Genomic DNA, 24303 nt, shown 5'->3' with positions numbered 1-24303 from the left:
AGCCAATCCACCGAGAGCTGTATGCACGATGGCTTTCTTCTAGTCCAGGGGTGTCAAACTAGCAATGTCACGTGACGTGTTGTGATGTATCGCACCTTTTTTACCATTGCCGGCAATGGGGAAGACGCAGTTTCGCTATGATGCATCTGGCCTGCGGGCTGGCAGTTTGACACCCCTGTATCTAGTCAAACTCATGCAAATGCACCAGGAGGCTGCTAACGCTTGATTGACATGGGGCCATTTTGTCTCTTGACAAATATGCAGTGCTTATTTATAGAAAATTTGTTACAATTGCTGACAGTAGCAATTATAAACCACCACCAAAGAAGAAAGTCTGAAGGTACATGCGCTCTATATCAGTAATCCATGCTTCTGATCACCATCCAACTGGATGACTGGAATTTCAGTTCTGCATGGAATTTCTTTGAAGAAGACCCAGAAGCTCTGGTTGGCACAATATGCAGCAGATGGACTTTTAGTGGGACAATTCCGGCAGTGTAGAATTATATATTAAATTCACTGCATCGGTCACCAAGATTTCCAGTGAAATTCAAAGTACTGGTTGTTTTAGTTAAAGGCCTACACTGCAGAACTTAGCTATATCGCACAACACCTTGCCAGAGCCAGTTCAGGTGTCTGGTCCAGAGGGTCTACTAAAACAAGGTACATGAGATATGATTCTTCTCTGATAACCCCCACCCTCTGAAAAATAGCCTCCTGCCCAGAAGAATGTACAAGTCCCATTTTTCAGAAACAGCTCAAAGATCTGTTTCAATGAGTATTTGATTGATTGTTGTTGATTGTTAATAATACAAATAGTTTTGCTCTTTGGTGATGGGCATTTTTTAAAATGTTCATATTTGTTGCTCCTCTAGGACTGGGAGAGATTATAACCACCATAAATATTTACAAATGTATATTTCTATGCATGTATTGCATACATCATTCATTTTGCCAAAAAAAGATGTCACTGTACATGAAATCTTTTAAAATTCTGTTAATACAAATTTTATTGCTTTTGCTTCTAAACTAAAGTAATTGAAAACTCAAAACAATTTTTCTGCAATTTCTATGTAAAAATCCTCATTTTCTTAAACAACAAAATATTCAATGCCTTTTTTCGTAGTAGCAGGATCTGCAAAAAAAAAAAACATAGCCAAGAATGTAAAGTAAACTTGGTAATATGAACCGTCTTAAATTGCATCTAGAAGTGATGCTAGAAAGCAAAAGCAGTCCATAGACTTCCACTAACCAAATACTAAGTAAATTAGATAAATCTCTTAGAGCTGCAAATAGAAATTAAGTATTGATATAATTCCACTGATTCTGTACAAATTATGCATTTGGTAGCCTCCAAATATTCTTGTAGAAAAGGTAACAAATGACCTATATATCCAGCTATTCTCATACATTCCATGTTTGCGTCTGGAACTGAAGATTACTAAGAAAAATATTTATTTTTGTCTTTGCAATTTGGTGAATCATGAAAGTAGCTTCCAACTTTTAGATTCAGCTGATGCCAGAATATATTTTGGGACTCTGCCTAGGCTCAAATTCGTAAATTGTTCCAGAAAGATTGGCAGAAAGGTTAGCTTGGGTAGTAGCAAACTTAAAAACAGAGAATTTGTGGATTAAAAGAATAAAATAATTGTGTTGCTAATCAGAAGAGATTTTGTTTGAACAGTTTTTTTTTACTTTTTAGGCTCTTGTTATATATAGAATATGTGTCCTCTCGCAGCACAGTACTATTAGTCAGAACTCTGGATGATATCCTACTGAACAATGTCAAACCCTGAGTAATCTTTTGTTTCAACATACCCATTTATAAAACTGCTTTTCCAAATGATACTACCAATATCAGGGGTAAATGTCAATTGGCAATCTGAACTCCTTAAAAGAAAAGAAAGTGAGATTTCCGTTGTCAACTAGAGCAAACACCACTGGAACATCTCCACTTTGATAAGATAGTTGCTTGACAATCTTCAGAGATGGGACCTGCTCGTCAAAACTGGGGAAAAAAGAAAAGAAAAAGAAGCCAACTTTTTTTTCTATTTGGTAATATATTTTAAAGAGTCACAGCATAAAAAGTATTACTCTGTCTGGGGAGAACACTGCTGTTCCAATGAAATAGAGATCTATTTATTTATTTATTTAAAAAAAGAGCTTCAGGTTCCCCATGGTGAGAGCAAGAGCTCCAATAACAGCCAGTACTTAGGTCCAATAACCAGAGGATCTAGTTTCAGGATGGATTGGGATCCGAAATCCTAAATCTGTTTGAGCAGCCATACAACTACCTCAATAGGCGTGCCACAAACAGGACAACTGCTACCTCTCTTCCTCTTTTCCCATCAATCCAAACAGGACAAGCCATGTAAACACATGAGCAAAATCTATAACGGATTTAGATTACAAGCACGTAGTACCTTTGAACGTACATCCGGACATAAGGCTTCCCAGGATCATTCTTTTTAAAAGTTGAAGCTCCATCAGCAGGATACACATCAAAATCTATTTTTAGCTCCGATGAACCATTCTGTAATCTGTGGAGGCTAATCGTTAGTTTAAAAATTCAGATGTTCTTTGATATACCAAAAGAGGAGAAAGGGGAAAAAAATGTTCAGGTATAGCAATTCCGAGCAGAAATTATAATGAGCATTCTCCCTATACTTTTAGCAACTGCAGAAGTCTCAAAACAGTTAATGCCGAAAGTTGGTGGCACAACATCTCACTATTTAAGCCAGAAAGCACATGAAAACTATAGCATAGGTTGTGTGCTGGTTTTTTTCATATTAAGAAATCCTTACCAGAACTTCCCCAAATAATACAACTTTCCATTACTGCGGTCAACGCTGTAAAAATCCTTTTGTTAGGACTGGGTTGGATGAAGGTGCTTTCTCCTTGAGGGCAGTATGATAATGAATTGGTTAAGTCCTTTGCCGTGTATACTTTCAGTTGTGTTTGTTTTTGAAGAGTTATTTACCAGATGTTTTACCCTATGATGCAAGCTGTCACTTACTGAGGCAGCATATAAATTGACAATAATAAATTGCCACAGCTGTCAGATTTCTCAAAATGTTACTTTAAGACCTCATCCATTAAAAATGATCCCTGAGGGCAGTTGGATAATCCATACTGGACATGAACAGGTTGGCAAAGAAAGGAAAGTAGCAGGATGGCATATCTGATTGAGGATTACATTTTAAAATGGAGTGGAATTATATAGCAAGCGGTGGAGCAAATGGAAAAAATTATATCCCTTCTCCACAAACACTCAATGTTTGCAATACAGCGGATCCCATGGGCTTGTTGTAATGTCCAAAAAAAAAAGCAGATAGCAATTGTACACTGAATGACTAATGTAACATGATCCTCAACTTCACTTCCCAGGCATGTAATTATAGTAAAGAGCAAACTGCCTCCTTAAACTGGAAAGCATTTGCATTAAGAGAAAGACCAAAACTCAGTGAGATAAATTTTAAGATTCCAAGTATCTCTATCACTTATAGCCTAAGGGCAAGAGGATTTCCTAGAAACTATTACGTGCTGAAAAAAATTAAAGCAGACTTCCTCAACTTCATATTCTTATTTGCTTGGGGACAATGGCAATTCGGCTCCAACCTCTCTGGAGAATACAAAGTTTGGACAGCAAAGTATGCATATTTGAATCTGATACTTATTTACTTTTATCGACATTTAGTTAAAAGAACTGCAATTTAACAATTAACACTTTAGAAGACAAGAAAAATTTATTGCGGTGCACCGCATGAAACACTTTCAAAATTGGTTGGCATTGTTGGGTCACTTGCACTGCACAGAGACGTAGGGGACTTCAGGTTAAGTGCTGGCCTTTCAAGTAACGCTTCTGATATATGGTACAATTTGTAATGCTATGCATGCTGGGAAAATGATTTGGAAGAAGTCCTTTGGATCACACATGAACACAGCACATTGCTGCTACTCATTAAAGCAGCTGGATTCTTCGGGATCCTGTGCAACCCTGAAAAATGCTGCTGCAATGAATAGCAGAGAGATGTCACACTCATATAGGGGCAGAACCTCTATTTCCAGAACATTTTCTTAGTGTAAACAGCCCTAATGATTTGTAATGCTTTGAAGTAAACATCCCAGGTATATACTATATGAGAAGAGCCTCTGACCTTCCAGAAGTTGTTAAACCTGAACTGCCAGAGCTCTAGCTAACAGGGTGTTATAGAGGGCTACAGGTTCTGCATCCTGCTCAATATGACTGTTGCTCATACCTGCAATTACTGGGAGAGATTAAAAGCATTTAGCTCATTTTCTGGTTGGATACTTACTGAAATGCTTCCTCCAGTAAGTGTGAGGGTTGGAAAACACTGATCTGTCGAAGGATGTCAGCTAGAGGGAAGGGAAGAGAAGAGATTTGGATTAGGGTCTTCATAAAACATTGCCTCTGCCACCAAGCCAGCTATTCTGGCATTCGGAAATACCCATCACCTTCAACAAGGGCATGTGCATCCTTCTTCAGAGAACAAAGCAGACCTTTCTCTCTCTTTCAGAAGCCACGATACCTGTGGAAAGTCCTTGGCTTGGTTTCAAAAGTGGGGTGACTGTCCCTACGCAGAGATCTTCCCGGCCACTCCTCTCTCTCAGAAGTGCCTTGTACTCTTGCCAGGTGGTGCAATGCCGGACTTCGGCATCCTCATTGACGCTGATTTTGTATCTGCTCTCCCACTTCAGCTGCTCCTGTTCCTTGCGAGTCAACTTCTCCTGTTTCTGGTTGAGCCGCCTGCGCCAACAGCTTGCATCGATTGCCCGTGCTGTCACGTTCTCTGGGAGGAGCCTCTTATCGGGATCTGGCAGGAAGACTTGAGGGCAATCGGCACCCATGTTAGGAAAATCAATGGAGGTGAAATTCCACCTGGATGCGCAGATATCACTGTGGCTTTCCCCAAAGGCCTTCCTACATGTCTCTTTGTAGTCTTGAGCACAGGTGGGCAATTCACCGCATTCGCTTGTGACACTTGAAGATGGGACTAATTCAATATTTGCAGGTTTCGGATCCGGTGTCTTTATTGTTGGCTTCGGTGAGCCACCTGATGCAGTAGAACTGGAACTAGCATGATGGATCTTGGCCTTTTTAGGTGACGGTTCTTGGGCTTTCTTCTCTTGTAATCTTATGAAACAGAAAATGATAAAAATATGGGCACAGATTATCTTTTACTATCACAGAATTACTCACAACATTCTATTCATAAACTGTCTTTCATCCAAAAGGATGCAAGTAATTATACCGCATTTACTTTTAATCATTTTTTTCAACCAATAGTTCAGTCCATTAAAAAAACCTCTAGACATTTAAAATACTCAAGCAACTCCTTAGTTGCTGGATCAAACTGGAGATTTAGAGGGACAGCTTTTGTTTGATCGTTGTGAACCAATGAGAGGCAACATACAAGTTTAATAAAGTATTAATAGTTTAATTTCTTAACAGTTTAGCAAACTAGCTATATATCAGTTGAATTCTGAACCACTTAAAGCGTCTTTAACTATTTTTGAGCACAGCCCCATGATATTAAACATTCCTAGAGCATAAATTCACCATAGCAAGGCTATTCCTGTTCAGGAAACAGCATTGCTATGTGCCAGAAAAAAACTGCTAAGTGTTGATCTGAATCTTATTGAAATTGTGGATTAAGAAGTATCTAATGCCATGTGCCTGCTTCTTCAGTGGGTGTGTGATCTCATCCAGAATACATCAAGCACCAAATTTTTAAACCTGGAAACCACCTGTTTACAACAAAGTTTCCATCTTCTTGAGACTTTAACTTACTTGTCCTCATTTATCCCACTGCCAAATCCAGTGATTTAGCATCTCCAGGCCCTCACTTGATTAAGATAACCCAGAGAAACAAAACTTGGTGTTCCCGACATAATGATGACCTTACTTCAAAGTACTGAATGACTGCCCTCAAAATGACTGCTGACCTCACATGTGCTTAAAATGGCAACACAATGATCCCACCAGCGTGTCACTGAAACAGTTACTCCTTATTCCTTTTTTTTTTAAAAAAAAGTGAGCAAGTCACACAGGTGTGTCTTGCAATGCATTCTTCTTACTAACTGTAGCTGATCTTTCTTTTTTAAAAAATCGGATCAGGAATCTATGATCCTCGGGTACTCCCACTACAGGTAGTCCTTGACGTACGACTGTAATGGAGCCGCCCCATCATGGTCATAACTTGGGACAGTCCTAAATAGGTTCACCTACGTGACTGACCAAATTTTGTAATCTTTTTTTGCAGTGGTCATTAAGTGAATCTGGAGTTGTTAAGCGAATCGATGGTTCACTATGGGCATGGTTTTGCCAAAAAAAAAAACCAAAATAAATGCCAGTTTTTGGCAAAAACATTGTAGAATGCCATCGTGTGACCACAGAACGTTGCTAACATCATAAATCTGGACCAGCTGATACAAGAACCTGAAGCATGGTCATGTGATCGCAGGAGGGGCACAATTTTTGGAACTTCAGATTGAAGACAAAAGTACCCCCCAAGAGGTCTATTGTAGCCTCAAATGGTTTCTAGGCAATGGGTTGTAAGTTGAGGACTATCTTTGTTGGGAGCACCTGTACATCACACTATCACCCAAGTTCCCTGGGGCTGCTATAAATTATGTTCAGCAGTAACTGGAGAGCTACTGGCTCGCTACCTAGTTTAAAGTAAAACTTTCTTTTCATTAGAGCAAGAGACAAAGGTGAAGACAAGAACAAAAGCAGATGCATTTCTCAGTGCTTAATTCCATGCCCACCTGGGGCTAGCTTGTCAAGGCCATCATTCCCACTGCCCACATTCGCCACTATTGCAAACCACATGCTTTTACCCGGGGCTGGAGCATCTCCTTTTGTGGCTTCCTCTCTCCTTGCTTTGATAGTGGCTATCCAGATTCAGCTGCCTTTCGTAAGGTGTTGGAACAGTGCTGTAAAAGACAGATTCCCCACCCACCCAAAAAAGAGTGATAGATCAAAACAATTGGTTCAGAGACAGTGACAAGTCACACTAGGAAAGTGGAGATGCAAAAGACTGAAAGACAAAATGCAATCATCTCGAGCAGTAGGGTTATTGAGAGGGGAGAAGAGGGAGCAACCATGCAAAAGTTAAAGAGATGCATAATGAACAGACTGCCAGGAGAGAGAGAAAACAGTTGTCAAACAATTACCTGGAATGGAATCTCAAAACGATGTAACCCAGTCGCTTCAAGTGGCTATATACCTTACAATAGGGATGAAATGTAAGGAGTTCACATGAGAAAGGACATGGACTCTACATTCTTTAGAGATTCAATTATCAAACTCTTTTTTTTCTAATCTGAACTATGTGTGAATGAAAGTCACCTTCCTATTGGTAGGTGGTTTCTCACACATACAGTGACTACCATATACACATTCAGGAGGATCTGTAGATGCTCCCAGTTTTTAACAAGGTGTATCTATAGCAAAGAGGCATTTAAGTAGCCATTTGTCATGCAAACAAAACTTTGAATACCTTAAAATCAACTATACAAAATCAATTTAACAATTTAACCTGCAGCCTTCACAAATCACAAAAAATTAAGGCTGCAATTTCCACACCCGAAGGCAGCTGTGGCAAACTATTTCCATAAGGCTGCCAAGTCAACATGAACATATCCATGTAGTTACTAGGAGTTGAGCCCCATTCCAGGGAAACTTTACTTTTTAACTTTCCAAGTAAACATATAGGATTTCAATGCAAAAGTGACGGGGTCTCAAAGCAACAATTTGATACTAGGGTGGTCAACATACTGCAGCATTTCTAAAATCTTAACCAAGATCGCTCTTTTCAATAGAGCACATCGTTTTTTCTTTTTCATCTAAAGAAGATCACAATAATTTTAACTAAGGACATTTTTGACAACCTAGGTCTCTAAGAATTCTAATCAACATAGAAGCTGAATAAGCTTAAGAGCATCATAGAAATGTTTCACTGATATATGCTGGTTTTTTCCAAACAAACCCCCCCTTAAAAATAAGAGATTATATGATAATAAGATATTACAACAGCATAATTTAGCATTTGCATAGATGGAGGCATGAAAAATTATTAACAAGTTACATTTTAAATTATTAATAAGTTAAATGGGCTGTTTTTCATTCAGCCATCAAGTCCATTGGCAAGCTGATAAAGCTAAGGACACTTGTCTGAATTCTGCACCTTGAGCCTAATACTGTATATGCTCATGCCATAGAGCAATATCTAGACTATATTGCAACTTGAAGTATTTAAGCAAGTGCCCATTACTGAGGTTTCAGAGGTAGGACTAGAAACAGGTTTTTTAACAAGTACAGTGATTCCTCTTTTCACTCTACTCCACTTTTTAGGGAATACCATCAAAATATCATACTGAAGTGTAGTATTATCCTTGTGAAAATAAAGCTGAACAGCAGCATTCATCTTCTCTAACTCAGCTACTGAAGTTTAGGCTCACTACTAAAGCACTGTATAAGCAGTTAAACTCAAACTTCAATGGAATATCCTCACATGCCCTTTCATGTCAACTGAACTGTACAATTAATTGTGATAATACAATTACAGCAGTATTGCCTGCTTTGAAATTCAATGCTTCTTTTAAATTGCCAATTTTTACTTCTGTAGAAGTTGAGTTCCAAATTTTGAAATGCACCTGGTATTTCAGTAGGCTGATCAACTTTGGAGACAGCAGATTCTCGTATGCTTCCTGGATTGACAAAGGCAGGTCTTTGTGAAACAACTGAAGGGATCCCTGTAAGAAAAAAAAATCTTTAAATGTTCAGGAATTATGCAGACCTGCCATTGTGGTGACAGCCAATCTGGGGTCTGAAGAGCTACACCAACTTGCCCATTTTGCCAAAGGGAGAACTTTGTGTCAATTGGATGTCAGTAGAGATACTTGTGTAACAATGGTCACTGGGGCTAGAATTTCTGTCACTAAATCATAGTTATAAAGTATGATGTATTGTGACAGCATCGCTTAGCGATGGCAATTCCAGCAGATCCCATTTCTGTTGTTAAATGAGGGTTGCGGATTAAGGGAGGATCTTACATGATCACAACTTGTGACTTTCTGCTAGCTTCCATCAAACAAAGTCAATGAGGAACCAAGTAGGAAGTTGCAATTCTTCATCATGACAAGCCTTTCCTTAGGTGGCTTGCAAGCCATTTAGCAGGCAGATGTGTGAGTCTGTAGCCTGACACAAATAAGGTGGGGGGGGAGTTGCAGTGCAAGCATGGGTGGGGGGGGTAGAAGCATGTCTTCTCAGGAGAAAAAGCTTGAAAAAGCTTGCGAACCTACCCTGGCTTCAAAATTGATTTTGGTTGTGGGAAGCCAGCATCCCAGGTTGTAAACAGTGTTTACATGACCATTGGATGTTGCAACCATAATAAATATGAGTCAGTTATCAAGTTCCTCAGTCATGATCATCTGACCACGGCGGTGCTAATACAGCCACAACTTTGAGGATTGGTTTTAAGTAACACTTGTTCAGTACTTTGAACAACTGCTGAATGAGTGGGTTGCTAACTTGTAATCTCAAGATACAAGAATTGGTTTCACAATACAATACGGCTTATAGAATGATCACACAGAGTGATCACACATTTGGGGGCCAAATTCTGTAAATAAAACAACTGCAATGAGAATACTGGAGCAGTTTTCACGATACTTAATTCCAAGAACTGTACACTGGTATTTATAAACTCATGTACATCTGTATGTTTCAAATGGATGTGCTTTCTGCAGAAGAAACTAATAGTACAATATCAGGGACTGGGAGATGGGAACATTTCCTGCAAGTCTGTTCATCCCAATCTACATGTTCACAAGAAGGGTCTGAAATGAAGATGTGGCGTTTATTCAGACCTTCTGTGTAATCCTGATTGCACAGGATTCTCAATCCTATGGGGATTGCAACCACTTTTAATAATATGGTTACACTCTCATTTCAGATGTTCCCATTAGTATGAGGTTAAGACAGAGAGCTAACTCCCCTAATCAGATTTCTTCCTTAACTCCTGAAAAAGTATTATAGGGCTGTAGTCACTCTAAGCATCCTTGCTACCTAATCCTGTTAACTTTCTTTCTTAATTTATATGATTATTCTATGGCAAAATTTAACGGAACAGGGGAGACCCTTAACTACACAAAACTGTTTCATAAGCTTGTGGATGTGATATACTCACACATTCCAGGAGATACAAGGCTTCTTCTGGAAGCAGGCACTGCTTTCCATGCTGTGTAAAACCCATGGTATGCCAGAATTTCCCCTGATGGCAACAACAAGCAATGTTAATTTAGGAGATCAATCCCAACCTCTATTAACATTTCAAAAAGAACAAAATAAGCCCAGGATTGTTGGAGTGTTCTAGGAGCCTTTCACTTCATGATTCAGTCAGAGCGTCTCCATCTGAATTAAGACTGTATTTCATCCTTGTGCAAAAGGATTGAATTACAATTAGGGAACATAAAATCCCAGAACTTTTCATGTCTCAATGCACCCTATTGTGTGTGTGTCCATAGAAGGTTAGCCTGATGTGCAGTTCTCTCAAGTCAGAGCTTGAATGATTAGAGGTGAGACAATAAGAAGTATTCAATATCCTTGTCTTTCAAAACAGCTGTCTTTTAGACCGCTATGGAGGACAGGAAATAAATCAACAGTAAGACTTAACAGATTTCATTTGCTCAACCCATATCTTGTTTACCCTCGTATCACCTTCCAAGAATCATAGCTGGTTCCAATACAAAACAGTGCCAAGACAAGCATCGCAAATACAGTTTTTATTTTGAGCAATTTGATGAAAGAGAGAGGACACACATTATTCAGTGGCAATGTCATACTATGAAAACTGAAATCAACTCTACTATATCTGGCTCTGATCTGAAAAAAAGTCCCTGGCTACTGGTAGGTGGTGCTCTGACACAGAAGCTGGTAACAGTAAGTTATTTAAAAGAGAAGGAATGACAGCATGTAAAAGATAGTAAAACTTACTGCAGGGGATTTCAGTTCCACAATGCCTTCCTGGGGCTTCCACTCAGCCTTCACCAAACTTCCCCTATAAAGGAAATTTAAAAAGAAGAGCATTTGTTCAAGCACAAGATTTACATCCTCTTAAAATAGGTCCAGAGCAGCTCCAGAAATTAGTATGCATAAACACAAAGCAGATTATATATAGAATCAAGATCATGCGAAGTATTATTACTGCTTTATAAAACCCTAGTATAGACCACACCTGGAATACTGCAGCCAATTTTGGGAGTTTGGAAAAACTTCAGAGAAGAGTAATTAAGATGATCAGAGGCCTGGAGACTAAAACATATGAAGAACGGCTAGTCTAAAGAAAAGAAGAAATAGGGGAGACATGATAGCAGTGTTCCAGTATCTGAGGGGCTGCCACAAGGCAGAGGGGGCCAGGTTGTTCACCAAAGCACCAGAGGGAAGGATGAGAAACAATGGTTGGAAGTGATCAAAGAGAGAAGCAACCTGGAATTAAGGAGAAATTGCCTGATAGTGAGGACAATCAACCAGTGGAACAGCTTCCCCCCATAAATTATGGGCGCTTCATCACTGAAGATTTTTAAGAAGAAACTAGATATTCACCTGTCTGTGACGGTATAGGTTCTCCTGCTTGAGCAGCGGGCTGGACTAGAAGACCTCCAAGGTTCTGTTCTACTCTACTCTACTCTACTCTACTCTACTCTACTCTACTCTACTCTACTCTACTCTACTCTACAGTTGAACCTTTTCCCAAAAAATCCATTTCCTACCAGCACAAAACAGTTACTCTTGCCTCTAGGATTTTAAATAAGTTAACCTATTGTGAGAGTGAAGTTGGGATTGCTTTCTGTGCTTTGGAAAAGCAGCTGCAGCCAGGCAGATATGCTTCCCACCCCACCCCCCTCATACCGTCATACTTTCACTTTACTCACAAGCATCTAAGCCAGATATGTCAAACACAAGGCCCGGGGGCCGGATCCGGCCCATGAAGTGGTTTCATGCGGCCCGCAAAGCCATCCTGAAAACAGTGAGGGAACGGCCCCCACTGCCTTGGCCCTGGCCCAGAGACCCCCCTCCTGCCAGAGACCCTCAGATCTCTCCCACTCCTGCCTAGGCCCCCATAGTCACCTTTCATGCGAACGATGTAGAGGTGGCCACGCCCACCCAGTAGGCCATACGCACTCTGGCCATGCCCACCCAGTAGGCCACGCCCACCCAGGCCACACCCACCCGGCCCCTTGAGGGCAACTGCAATGCTGATGCGGCCCTCGATGAAATTGAGTTTGACACCCCTGATCTAAGCCAATGTTGCAGTTTTGCTTGTGATAATTGAGCCACTCCCTGGTGTTTTCAAGGATGTGCTGACGTCCAGAGGCAGCATCACTCCACCTCAGGGCCTTGGCTTACAAAAGCAAATGCTAAGTCAGAGTGGAGAGGGGTATAAGAGGAAAGGTGAATGGCAAATGGCTATAGAGGGGAAATGGTGGCATGAGATTGGCTGCTATTAGGGGCTGGTAAGAGGATTTTTGTTCAACTGCCAGGACCACAAGCTACTGTATATCGTGGTGGGAGCCCTGCTTAGAGTTTTGCCTGGAGCTTGGTAGCAACTAGAAAAGGAGTAACCACACTGAAACAGCACCCCATCCCAACCAGTGCAATAACTTTTGGAAAAAGGCAAAAGGTTGCATGCTACTTTATAGACCTGGAAACTTTTTTAAAAAAAAAAAGAGTGTTAAAAGACTCAGTATAGAGTATTAAAAACATGTAGCCACAGCAACTTGCAAGTCCTAGATGGGTAGAGCTGACCCAGGGAAGTAGCTTGTTGTTTGGGAAGGTCTGTGCTGAAATAAAAGCATCGTGTGTAGATTTGCTATGCTGTGATGTGTCCATTCCTTGGAAAACAAAAAACCCTCAGCCCAATTTCATTATGAAATAGACTCTCGGAAAACCTTACAAAAGTGCTCCATGGCCCCTTATATGGCATTGGTTTACTTTGGGGTAGATATCGTGAAACAGAGAAGCATCTTCCCATATATCTGATCGGCAGGTTTCCCAAGCAATGACATTATCACAAGAGGTTTTTTGCAAATGTCTGTAACCAGATTCATAACAAGAGAAGTGGCCTCTTAGACAAACCCTAGGCACTTGGATTTTTAAAGGAAAACGTTCCTCTTCCCTTTTTTATGTAGATCAGACATGTCAAACACCAGGCCTGGGGACCGGATCCGGCCTGCGAAGTGGTTTCATGTGGCCCGCGAAGCCATCCTGGAAACAGTGAGGGAATGGCCCCCACTGCCTTGGCCCTGGCCCAGAGACCCTCCTTCTGCCAGAGACCTTCAGATCTGTCCCACTCCTGCCCAGGCCCCCATAGGCACCCTTGATGCGAACGATGTAGAGCTGGCCATGCCCACCCAGCAGGCCATACGCACTCTAGCCACACCACCCAGTAAGCCATGCCCACCCTGGCCATACCCACCCGGCCCCCTGAGGGCAACTGCAATGCTGATGTGGCCCTCAATGAAATTGAGTTTGACACCCCTGATGTAGATCAACAAAACAACAAAAGCAGTCAGTGCCATTTTCAATTTAAAAACCTGGCTCAAATATATCCAGACTCTAGATCAGGGGCCCCCAACCCCTGGGCTGTGGACCAGCACCAGGCCACGGCATGCCAGAAACCGGGCCACGCAAACAAGCAAAGCCCCATCTGTGGGATGCAGGCAGTACATGAAACCACGCCCCGTTCAGTCCACAGAAAAACCTCTCTCTTCAGAACTGGTCCCTGGTGTCCAAAAAGTTGGGGACCTCTGCTCTAGATGTAACTGAAATTGTGAAACAACCGTCTTTTCAGTTATTTAGCTAAGAACTGTGTATTTGAGAACTGTCTGAAACACTCGTTTGCTGGCTCAAGAAATGTTTTTCCCTTTTCTGTTAACAGTCCTTTGTGTAAAACTGGTAAAGCTAAAAACATACAACACAAAACATTTTAAATTAATTTTTAGTTGAGTACCGGTACTTTAATTCTAAGCATAATTCATACATACAATCGCACAACACGTTCCTCCTCCAAAAGTTGCCAGTGTTCTTTCCGACATTGGTGCAGCTTTGATTCTTGTTCTTCTGATCCATCGGGAATGAAATCTTTCTGACCAAGTGAGCGCTGGGGGATCTTGTGATCACGTGTTCGAGCTGCCAGCAATTCTGCTGGGCTTCATGGGGGGAGGAATTGGGGGAGAGAGAAGGTAAGAATAATCACCTAAATATTCAATTTCTCCATGATGGACTCCTCCAAATAAGGTGGCAGATCAGACTGCGAGTCTATTTAGCCAGCACTATTTCCTATCAATAACCAATTCCAGCAATTGCTATGACCCACTTCCTTTTACTCTTCCTAAATATCCTACCGTTCAACTTCCCCACATAACCGCAGGTTTCAGTGTGAAGATAATTTATTTTTACATTGTTAAGTGTACAACCAGCGTTTCTCCATCTTGGCAACTTTGAAACATTCCCCAGTTGCCATACTTAAAGTTGCGAAGGTGGAAAAATGTTGGCATATACACTTCTAATCTTTTCTCTAAATTAAAAACTTTAAAACTTTCATCCTTTTAAGGAGAATCAACTGTCGGCTCCTACACCAGTCTACATGTGTACCCTTTCTGCCAAAATGCCCACCTTACATGGCTCTTTTGCTAATTTTTGTGAAATCCCTTTGGAATTCCTCAAACTTTTTTTTAAAGGTAGTCCTCAGCTTACAGCCACCATTGAGCCCAATATTTGTTGTTAAGTGAAGAATTTGTTGAGTTTTGCCCCACGTTATGACTTTATTTGCCAAATTTGTTAAGTGAATCACTGTGGTTGTTAAATTAGTAACACAGTTGTGAAGTGAATCTGGCTTCCCCACTGACTTTGCTTGTCAGGTCACCAAAGGGGATCACATGACTCCAGGACCCTGCAACCATCATAAATGTGAGTTAGTTGTTAAGCAACTGAATGTAAATCATGTGACGATGGGGATGTTACAATGGTTGTGTGAAAAATGGCCATAAGCCACTCTTTTCAGTGCCATTCTAACTTCGAATAGTCACTAAACGATCATTTGTAAGTCAAGGACTACCTGTATTTAACTTTCTTAATAGCCATTTACTGTTTAAAATACTTTAAGTTTAATTCCTTTCACTACAAGCCAAAGAGACACAAGGGATCATGAAATAAATTCAGGTTTGTTGTGATGCTCTTATTTCTTTCCATTTTTAGCATGTATACCAGGGGTCTTCAAACTTGGCCCTTTTATGACTTGTGGACTTCAACTCCCAGAATTCCTCAGCCAGCAAAGCTGGCTGAGGAATTCTGGGAGTTGAAGTCCACAAGTCATAAAAGGGCCAAGTTTGAAGACCCCCGATGTATCTCTTAACACGTGCGTACACACCGACCTCTCTCTCCGCCTGCAATATATTATCCTCTTCCTCATCAATCCCTACAAGAGAAGCAGGCCCGTGAAGGCCAGGCAATTGTAATTACTCGAAAAAGGAACGAGAGCTATACAATTAAAGTCGTTTCTAGGGCGGAACCAGCTGAGCAAACCGAATTGGATGCTCACGACCCACTAAAAAAAAAAGCAGTTGGCGAGTTTGTAGGTCCGCGTCGTGTCGTGAGAACGTAGCCTCAATTTCCTCCCTGCCTGGTTGAAACCACTGGTCCTGCATCGCGTGTGCAAGCAGGCTTCCCGGAGCCAAATTCCTGGCTTGTGGATGTCAGAACGGCCTGGGAGGGGGAGGGGCTGCCCACCCGGAGCCGCACATGGCAAAGGCGCCGGAGGGAGAAGTGAACGCCCGGCCTTCCAACACTTCCGGACTTCTCTCCAGCCACCCATCCCCACCCCCGGGGAGGGAGGCGGCTCCTCTAATCTCGCTCACACGTTCTTCCCTCCCTTGCAGATACCTGAGTAAGCGACGTCCAGCCGGAGATTCTTCTCCGGCCTCCATGGTTTTAGGTGCCAGTCGAATCCACTGCTTCGAACTTCCGCTGTTGCCCGCCTTGCCTGCTGGGTCCTAGTGCCGTATGAATCAGGCTTCCGAGCCCGCGGCTCAGAATGGCCGGAGGTTCGGCGCGGTTGAAAGCAATTCGTCGTCTCGGAGAAGGATGCCGACCGGGCGCTATCAGCGGGATAACTACGTTTCTAATCCTAATTCTGTTTCAGATGGAATTCCCATCCGTCCGTTCATCCAGCCAAACGTTAAGTACAGAATAGTTGCGGCGCATAAAGGAAGTGCCATCACACAGATGTGGAGGGGCTGAAAAGGACTAGGGGTGACTTGATAGCAGTGTTCCATCTGAGAAGCTGCCACAAAGAAGAGGGGATCAACCTATTCTCCAAAGCATCTGAAGGCAGGACAAATGGCTGGAAACTAATCAAGGAGAGATCCAATCAAGAACAAGAAGAACTTTTCTGACAGAACAATTAATCAGTGGAACGGCTTGCCTCCAGAAATCGTGTGTGCTCCATCACTGGAGGTTTTTAAGAAGAGATTGGACAGCCATTTGCCTGAAATGGTATAAGGTTTCCTGCCTGAGCAGGGGGTTGGACTAGAAGACCTCCAAGGTCCCTTTCAACTCTGTTATTCTGTTAATCCATAGCTAAGGCATCTTTTAAACTTAGGCTCTGAGTTTGACTAACTCTAATGAAAAGAAGGACTAGGGATGACATGTGTTCCAATATTTGAGGGGCTGCCACAAAAAGGAAGGGGACAACTTATTTTCCAAAGCACCAGAAGGCAAGACAAGAAACAATGGGTAGAAACTAATCAAGGAGAGAATCAACCTAGAACTAAGGAGAAATTTCCTAACACTGAGAACAATTAACCAGTGGAACATCTTGCCTTCAGAAGTTGTGGGTGCTCCCATCACTTTCAAGAAGAGACTGGACAGTCATTTGTCTGAAATGTATAGGTCTCCTGCTTGACCAGGGGGTTAGATTCATTAGAAGACCTCCAAGGTCCCTTCCAACTTTGTTATTCTGTTATTAATTGCAAAGTCCAGCCAGATTGAACTGTCAAATTCTATCGATAATTGCCCTAGAATTGGAAAGCAGATGCCTCTGGCCTCATCCCTCAAACAAAGGAGCAAGAACTGCTATTAAGACCAGAAGAACTGCAAGAGAAGAACAACCTGGACTAAACTAAACTTCCAACATATTATTTCCAAACATAAAAGAAGTGATGTCTCCTCTTTACCATTCATTCCTCCTTACTTGTGTACAATATCTTGCCTTTCTTGATTGCGATCCTCAGGGTAAGCCTAGTCTGTCTTTTAATTGGCATGAGAATTATTAGTGGCTAGAAACCCCTTATTGCTGAAAAAAAAGAGAAGAATGAATTTGTGATTTATGGATTTTGAGGTTAGATTGGTTAGCTTATGAAAAGAAAATCATGATGTAACCTTAAAGAGACGGGATAAAACACTTATATCTATAACTGCCAGGGCTTTTTTTGTCATAGAACGCTCAGAACGGAGTTCCGGCACCTTTTTTGGATGGAACCTTGTAGGGTAGGCAAGGCAGGCTGTATGACATGTGTGAGTTCCGGCACCTTTTTCTTTTACAAAAAAAGCACTGATAACTGCTGTCATGAAGATAAAAATCTGCTTCTTTAGAATCTTTTTCTATATTTCGTTTTTTGCTTTTTATTACTTTTCTTTATTCCTTAATTCAAAATTCGTACTTTTTTAATTCTGTTGAAAACATATTCAATAAAAATTGTTTTAAAGATGAAAAGACTTTCAGCATTTATTTTATATTTTTATCCCACCTTTATTATTTTTGTAAATAATTCAAGGCAGCAAACATATGTAATACTCTTTCCTCCCCCTGTTTTCCCCACAGCAACAATCCTGTGAGGTGGGCTGGGCTAAGAGACAGTTGCTTAAAGTCACCCAGCCGGCTTTCTTGCCTAAAGCAGGATTAGAACTCCATTTCCGGTTTCTAGCCTGATGCTTTAACCACTAGACCACTGTTTCTATATTTTAGGTCACCTTAAGTATATTTAGAAACTAAAAGAGATTGAGGGATGTGCCTAGTATATTTTGTGTTTCCATACACGATGGAAAACTAATGGAAAAAAGAACCCTGAGGAGAAAGCAGAGTCATGTCACCTGGTTGCTTTTGGCTAAGTTGCTGTTTTTCAGGCTTTACAGGCAATGCTTGCAAAAATCCAGATGACCACTATATGGTAATTAAGACTATGTTTTTCCTCTGTGTTCTTGTTTTTTATCCAGACGTCATTAGATGTTTGCAGAGTATACAGTATATGGTAACCTTAATGCTTTGGAACTGGTCATACCCAGCATAGGACATTTTATGAACAAATTAGTTGTTTCCATTAGTTGTGACCTAGACTGCAGCACAGTACGATCTCCAAATTCTGGATATGTCCATGGGCTCAAACCCCCCCCTCCCCTAACCAAAGTAACCTTTTAATAATTTATCCCTGAGATCATTTTCCTCACAGGGAGGAAAGACCTATTAGGGCAGCCTGGCCCAGGTGCCTTATGGATCCCTGGGGTTTTCAGGGGATGCTGGGAGAATGTTCTGGACTGGAGAATAATAGCCCAAACAACAATTTTTGCTGAACTTAGATTAATAAACTTTATTAGGAAATCGTTGTAGAGCATAATAACAGAATCTTGAAAACCTGTCCATTTCCAAATATACTGTCCATTTCTTTAAGCCATAGCATAGATCATTGTTTAATTCAATGAATTTTGGTTCTAGTTCTGGTCCAATTATACTGTAGAATGACTCGAACAATTTATTTGAAGTTTGAAGAAGTGAAACCCAGTTCAGTACCATTATAAATGTTCAGACAAGGGCTCTCTGCTGGTGGAGGTCAAAAAGTTAAGATGGCACAATTTCAAACATGCCCTTTTTTAAAACGTATCACGTGTAAAAACAGAGCAGAGCTTTGATCACACAGTTGTGGCCGCAACTTCTTTTTTTTAACACCATGAGGATTCCTGTGGAAATGAAAACTTTGTTCACGTGTGTTAGAAGAATGTATCTCCTAGTCCAGGGCTTTTCAACCTTTTCATCCATTGTACCACTTTTAGGGTATGGCAACATCCAAGTACCACCAGTCGCCTAGCAAGGTGTCAAAAACTTGATGACAAAAAAAAGGAAAAAAGTGAAGTACAGGTAGTCCTCGACTTACAACAGTTCGCTTAGTGACTATTCGAATTTACAATGGCACTGAAAAAAGTGCCCTCCAAGCCACCACCGAGCAAGACACCTGCCTGCCTGCCCAGTGGCGCTCTTCCTCCTGTCTGAGGTTTTCATTGTTGTGGGCAATTCTGTTGAGGATTGGCAGCGGGGATTGGGTGGGGGTGTTTGGTTTTTATTCCCCCCATCTGCTGGGTGTTTGGTTTTTATTCCCCCCATCTGCTGGGTGGTTGCAGCAGGTTTTGGTCACTTCACATGACCCTGGAACACTGTGACCTTAATAAATATGAATCAGTTGCCAAGCATCTGAATGTAAATCACAAGACCCTGGAGATGCAGCAACATTCCAGCTGATCGGCGCTTCTTCTGGGCTGAGCAGAAGCACCAGGATCAGCACCGAGCTCCAGCTGGAGCTGAGCCCTGCAGCTCCATCCATCCTTCACTCAGGCTTGTGCAGTGCTGCCACCAGTTCAGCTCATTCCCCTCCCCTGCTACCACTTTACTAGGATGGTCACGTACCACCTGCCAGGTGCCAATGTACCACTGGTTGAAAAGCCCTGTCCTAGTCAAGTTTTTCGTGAGTTTAAAAAGACAGTTTGAGAATAGCTGGAGATTGCCTCAAAACCAAATTATTGTTTCAAAGTAATCTCTTAACCCTATCAATAAGATGAATATATTTGCAAAGCAAATAGTAAGTTACTTACTTGCAAATTATTGTTTATACCTGTTAATGATAGCTGTACCCTTGTCAATTATCCAAATTCATGCAAGTTCATTTAACATGCTGTTCATTGCAAGGCTCTCACTTTTTGTTCCACTTGCTATATTTGTAACAGTAGCTATATCAATCCAGTATCTGTAGAAGTATCCTCATATCTCGATATAAGCTGGTAAAGATTATCCTATCAGTTTACCTTAATTCAACAGAAATAATCACTGTTTAATTTATCCAAGGCAGATAGTTGTTTATATTAATTCATAGAATAAGGCCAAGGAGATATTCCCTGTAAGAAATGTAAAGAACAGGATGAAAAAAAACTAGCAGACATCAGTTATTGATGAACCACATAAATAATTCTCTCAGTTATCAAGGGATTGAATCCTGTAATAATTCTCAGGTTTATTTCAGCTGAGAATTAATTTAGGCAAGCTATATTCAGCTATTTGAATATAAACTCTGCCAATGTGTTTCATCCCACATTCAGACTTTGGCTTGAATGTCTATAGAGTGGAAACTCATACATAATTACCTTTCTGTGCTTCCTCTTGTACTTAAGAAGACTTCCCTTTTATACATATTTGGATCAATAATTGAATTTGCCTCTAACAATGCCTGACATCCTGAAACTGAAAGCTAAGCTAGATGGGAAGGTAGTAGCTATTTCTTCTCATTCACTCGTGTCTCAGATGCAGCGGAGGTGGAGAAGAGAGAGGTTTCCACCCCAACTTAAAAGAAAAAAAAAGGGCTCAGTTCAGATGTTAACTGCTGAATTCTATCTCTGCAGAGAAAAGAGTCAGAAGCATAGAAAGAAATCAGGATCTTCAATGTGCAGGCAGCGGCAATCCATTTGGGAGTAAATCATTGACTTTCTTTGTGCATTTTGAAGGCTGTAACCATAAGATGATGAATAATGGCCATGAGCAAGAATCTGTTATTCATTTGCAGGAAAAGGATCTTGACAGCTTTCAATAGAGGAGCCCAGAAAGTAGTGTACACTTACATGAATATTTCCATTCTTCCTTTCAGGTGCTTTTGGCTGATTTTCAAAGCATAATCTCAGAACTGATTAGCTGGAACAGCAGTGAATTTGTTCTCCTTTGCCCTCCTTTTGTTACTATTTGTATTAAACCCAGCCTTGAAAGGTTGATAACATTCTTTCAGGATACAGGGTAGTTTGACAAATAAACTTAACACACTGAAGAAGTGTGAAAAAGCCTGTCACTGATGGTGCCCTAATTAGGACACTGATGAAAATGGAGAAACATTGCTTTTTTTTTTGCTTTTTTTGGGGGAGTGTCTTCAAGTAAGTTTTTAATTTCTGAATAAGCCCCAGCAATTTTCTTAGCAAAGATTTGCATTGCCTCCTTCCTAGGGCTGAGTCAGAGCAAGTGGTTCAATCACCAGTTGACTTTGGGCCAAAGGAGGATTAAAACTCAGGGCCTCCCAGTTTTTAACCTGATGCCTTAACCACTTCACCACACTGGCTTGTCTTGACTCCTTGACAGGTATGGGGGAAAAATGCTACTATCTGGATACAGGGAGACATCCATCAAGGATTCTAAAAAGATGATACCTAATGCAGGTAGTCCTTGACTTAAACAATAGTTCATTTAATAACCATTCAAAGTTACAATGGCGCAGAAAAACTGGCTAACCTTGGAAGCCCAATGCCCTCCTGTGGGGCCTTTATCCCATCTACTAACATAAGCATGGGTCACACTTCCGCTGGTTATGTATGGGATGGGCAGGCAAAGGAATTCTACCTTCTTGAGGAAGAATTCTGGTTAATATCTATGGAGATTCTGAGTCATGGTTGTTCCAAAGGTGTTTTTTTCAGTTGGAATTGAAGAAATTTCTTGGATGAGAAGTGAAACATCTTCAAGGAAAAACAAAGTCCTGTTGCCTTTTGGAAAAGCACCTTTGGTACAATTCTGGGGTCAGTCCAATAAGATTCGTTGCACGCACAACAGAAGCCTATACACATATGTATTTGTACAAAGGATCATAGTACGTATCAACTAAATATGGAATTGGAAGATAGGAATTGTGATATACAGTGAAATGCCCTTATTTTAATCTTTGACAGAATGCATAACTGATATGTGGAGATAATTAATAGATGGGAGACCCATGTGCCTACGTTCCCAGTTTCAGGCATTTAGCATCCCTACATGTATCCAAGCGTAGGTATCTGCAGTTTGAGGACCTGTAAGTAACAAAACCATGTATAAAAATGTCACAATGTACACACACTGTCACTTACATCTTTGGCAACTGTGACAGAAGTACAAAAGGGCAGAGCTTTTAATGACGACACAATGCATGTTTTGGACTTTTGACTTTAAGGTTAAGACTTTAAGGACTTTAAGGTTAAGAATCCACACCAAGGTATCTAAGGATGATTTCTGTCCTATATTATAATTAGTTTCAAACTCTTTAGGCCTATGTCTAAGTTTTAGCTCATAACGCATCAGAAAGGGCTGCAGGAGACTAACTTTTAATCTGGAAAGAGCACTGTGCTGGCAGATGGATCACCCTGGCAATGAGAAATCTTACACAGAGCTCTTGAAAACAAGGCATCCATTTCAGTTATCATTACTGCTGCTAAATTTGCTTTTACATAAATTAGCATAGGCTTTTTAGGCTGATCCGTTTTTTAAAAAAAAATAAAAAGTGTCAACTGAAAAATATCAAACGAAAGTCAGAACATCCGCCTGAAGCTTCATTGCTTTTTGTTATGCATCACAATGCCCCTAAAATGGAGCCAGGCTTCATCTGCCACTGTTGCATCGCCTTTTTGCCTTTTTCAACTGCCCACCCCAGGTGCCCTAGCCTAGCCTGGGGGGGGGTCTTCCTGCGCTGGACATAACTTCGTCCGCCTCGTCTGTAGTGGCTCAGAGACATCTTAAGTCCTTGTCTTACTCTTACTAGGAGGCCATCTATTTCAAGAGGGCGGGGCCGGGACTTGGGATGGTTCAAAACAACAACAACAACAACAAAACTTTCTGTCCTATGAAAGACGCGCGACCTGCGAGAACAAAGTGTGCCTCCTGCACACCCAAACTGCGATCGATTCGTTCGCTTCTGCTCGAGAACACAACGTGTACAAAGGCAGAACCTGCGCAAGCAGAGGGCGCCGTTCTGCTCCGCTGACATCCAGACGGGGCACGGACGGGCTTACGGCATAAGTGGGCAACTTCTTCCTCGGGGTCCTGCAAGCAGATTTGCTGCATCTCGGCAACCCACCAGTCGGCTGATTGGGCGCCTGCCAGGAGCAATCACGCACTCCCCTTTCCCCTATACGCTGGATGCCATGGAAACAGATTAAGACTTGTTTGCATTCACGACACCCAATGTACTGGCTGCCCTTACATGATCTTCTTTGTTACCGACTTCCTTCTTCTACCTATATTGTAACAACAAATCCTGTTCTGCAAGTGACTGAAGGCTAACTACAATAATTAGCTAATAGCTAAATGGAACTTCCGCCTCGAGTAACGTGATATACTTTAAAAACAAAGGCAGACACATATCTTCCCCCCCCCCCCAGAAATACAGCAGTAGAATCAGTACTCTAATCATTAGCCTTAAAATTCAAATCATTTGGTAGAGTTAAGTTCTACTCAGCTGGGTTGTTTCTTCTTCACCTGTATTTCCTTCTCCTGCTTTGAGAGGGTCCCTGAAGAAGACCTGGTCAGTCACAGGAAAAGGTTGCATGTTTCCATAGCTTATCAAGGTCTTCTCCAGCAATGGTGCCTTCCCATTTGGCTTTTTAAAATTGCACTTTGCCCAGTGGTGGGATTCAAATATGTGAACAACCAGTTCTCTCTGTGGATGCCACTTCCGGAAGTCCATTCTGGGCCTGGGCAACAAAAAAAATTATCTACCGGTTCTGCCAAACTGCGAACTGGCTGAATCCCACCACTGAATTTGCCCCATTTTATTTGGTAGGGAAAGAGTACATGGTGATTCAATGGGAGCTCACGCCACTAAGGTTTATTTAAACCTTGCAATTTGCCCCCATTTTACTTGGTAGGGAAAGAGTACAGTGTGATCCAGTGGCAGCTCATGCCACTAAAATTTATTTAAACTTTTGCTGAAGGGCTGATGAGACACTTCCTTCTCCAAAAGACAGGCAGAAAGCGGAGAAAAGCAGAGGAGAAAGAAAGAAAGAAAGAGAGGTAATGGTTGGAGTAAGAAAAGGGAAAGGAAAGGAACTATTAGCATAGGGTTAGCCCTGCGAGGTAGGGCTTATGCAGAATTGACTTGGGAGGCCAGTGTGTGGTGTAGTTGGTTCACATGGTGTAGTAAGATGGAGGGTTTGTTGTCACTGTGTGTTGGGGG

General features: G+C 41.4%; 1 protein-coding gene across 8 annotated transcripts; it reads right to left on the bottom strand.

The window, feature by feature from the left end:
* Positions 1–941: 941 nt before the first annotated feature.
* Positions 942–16067, bottom strand: TSEN54 (tRNA splicing endonuclease subunit 54). Of its 8 annotated transcripts, none has more exons than XM_081319943.1 (12): positions 15968–16067; positions 14071–14235; positions 11021–11084; positions 10215–10298; positions 8680–8778; positions 7198–7250; positions 6862–6957; positions 4551–5155; positions 4317–4377; positions 2424–2549; positions 1819–2008; positions 948–1135 (listed from the first exon to the last, which is right to left on the bottom strand). In XM_081319943.1, the coding sequence occupies exons 1-11, from the start codon at positions 16009–16011 to the stop codon at positions 1858–1860; spliced, it is 1548 nt and encodes a 515-aa protein (XP_081176069.1). In that variant the 5' UTR covers positions 16012–16067; the 3' UTR covers positions 948–1135; positions 1819–1857. The 8 variants fall into 8 exon arrangements, 5 of the variants coding, with proteins under 5 accessions (XP_081176072.1, XP_081176071.1, XP_081176069.1 ...); XM_081319944.1 differs by having other exon boundaries at positions 951–1135; positions 2424–2540; XM_081319946.1 differs by lacking the exon at positions 2424–2549 and having other exon boundaries at positions 942–1135; positions 1819–1890.
* Between the last annotated feature and the right edge of the window lie 8236 nt (positions 16068–24303).

Source organism: Vipera berus (assembly GCF_964194415.1).
Source record: "Vipera berus genome assembly, chromosome: 2".
In the NCBI taxonomy this organism is placed as follows: domain Eukaryota; kingdom Metazoa; phylum Chordata; class Lepidosauria; order Squamata; family Viperidae; genus Vipera; species Vipera berus.
The sequence above is the reverse complement of the archived record's forward strand: the minus strand, read 5'-3'. Positions and strand labels throughout refer to the sequence as shown.

What these genes read in the sequence shown, in the direction of transcription:
- TSEN54 (XM_081319943.1), bottom strand. Translation starts at nt 16,011, where the DNA reads ATGGAGGCCGGAGAAGAATCTCCGGCTGGACGTCGCTTACTCAG. An exon ending in AAGCCAAGGACTTTCCACAG is followed by an intron (nt 4,378 to 4,550) that starts GTATCGTGGCTT and finishes CCTTCCCTCTAG; the next exon opens with CTGACATCCTTCGACAGATC. An exon ending in GTCCGGATGTACGTTCAAAG is followed by an intron (nt 2,009 to 2,423) that starts GTACTACGTGCT and finishes TTTTTTCCCCAG; the next exon opens with TTTTGACGAGCAGGTCCCAT.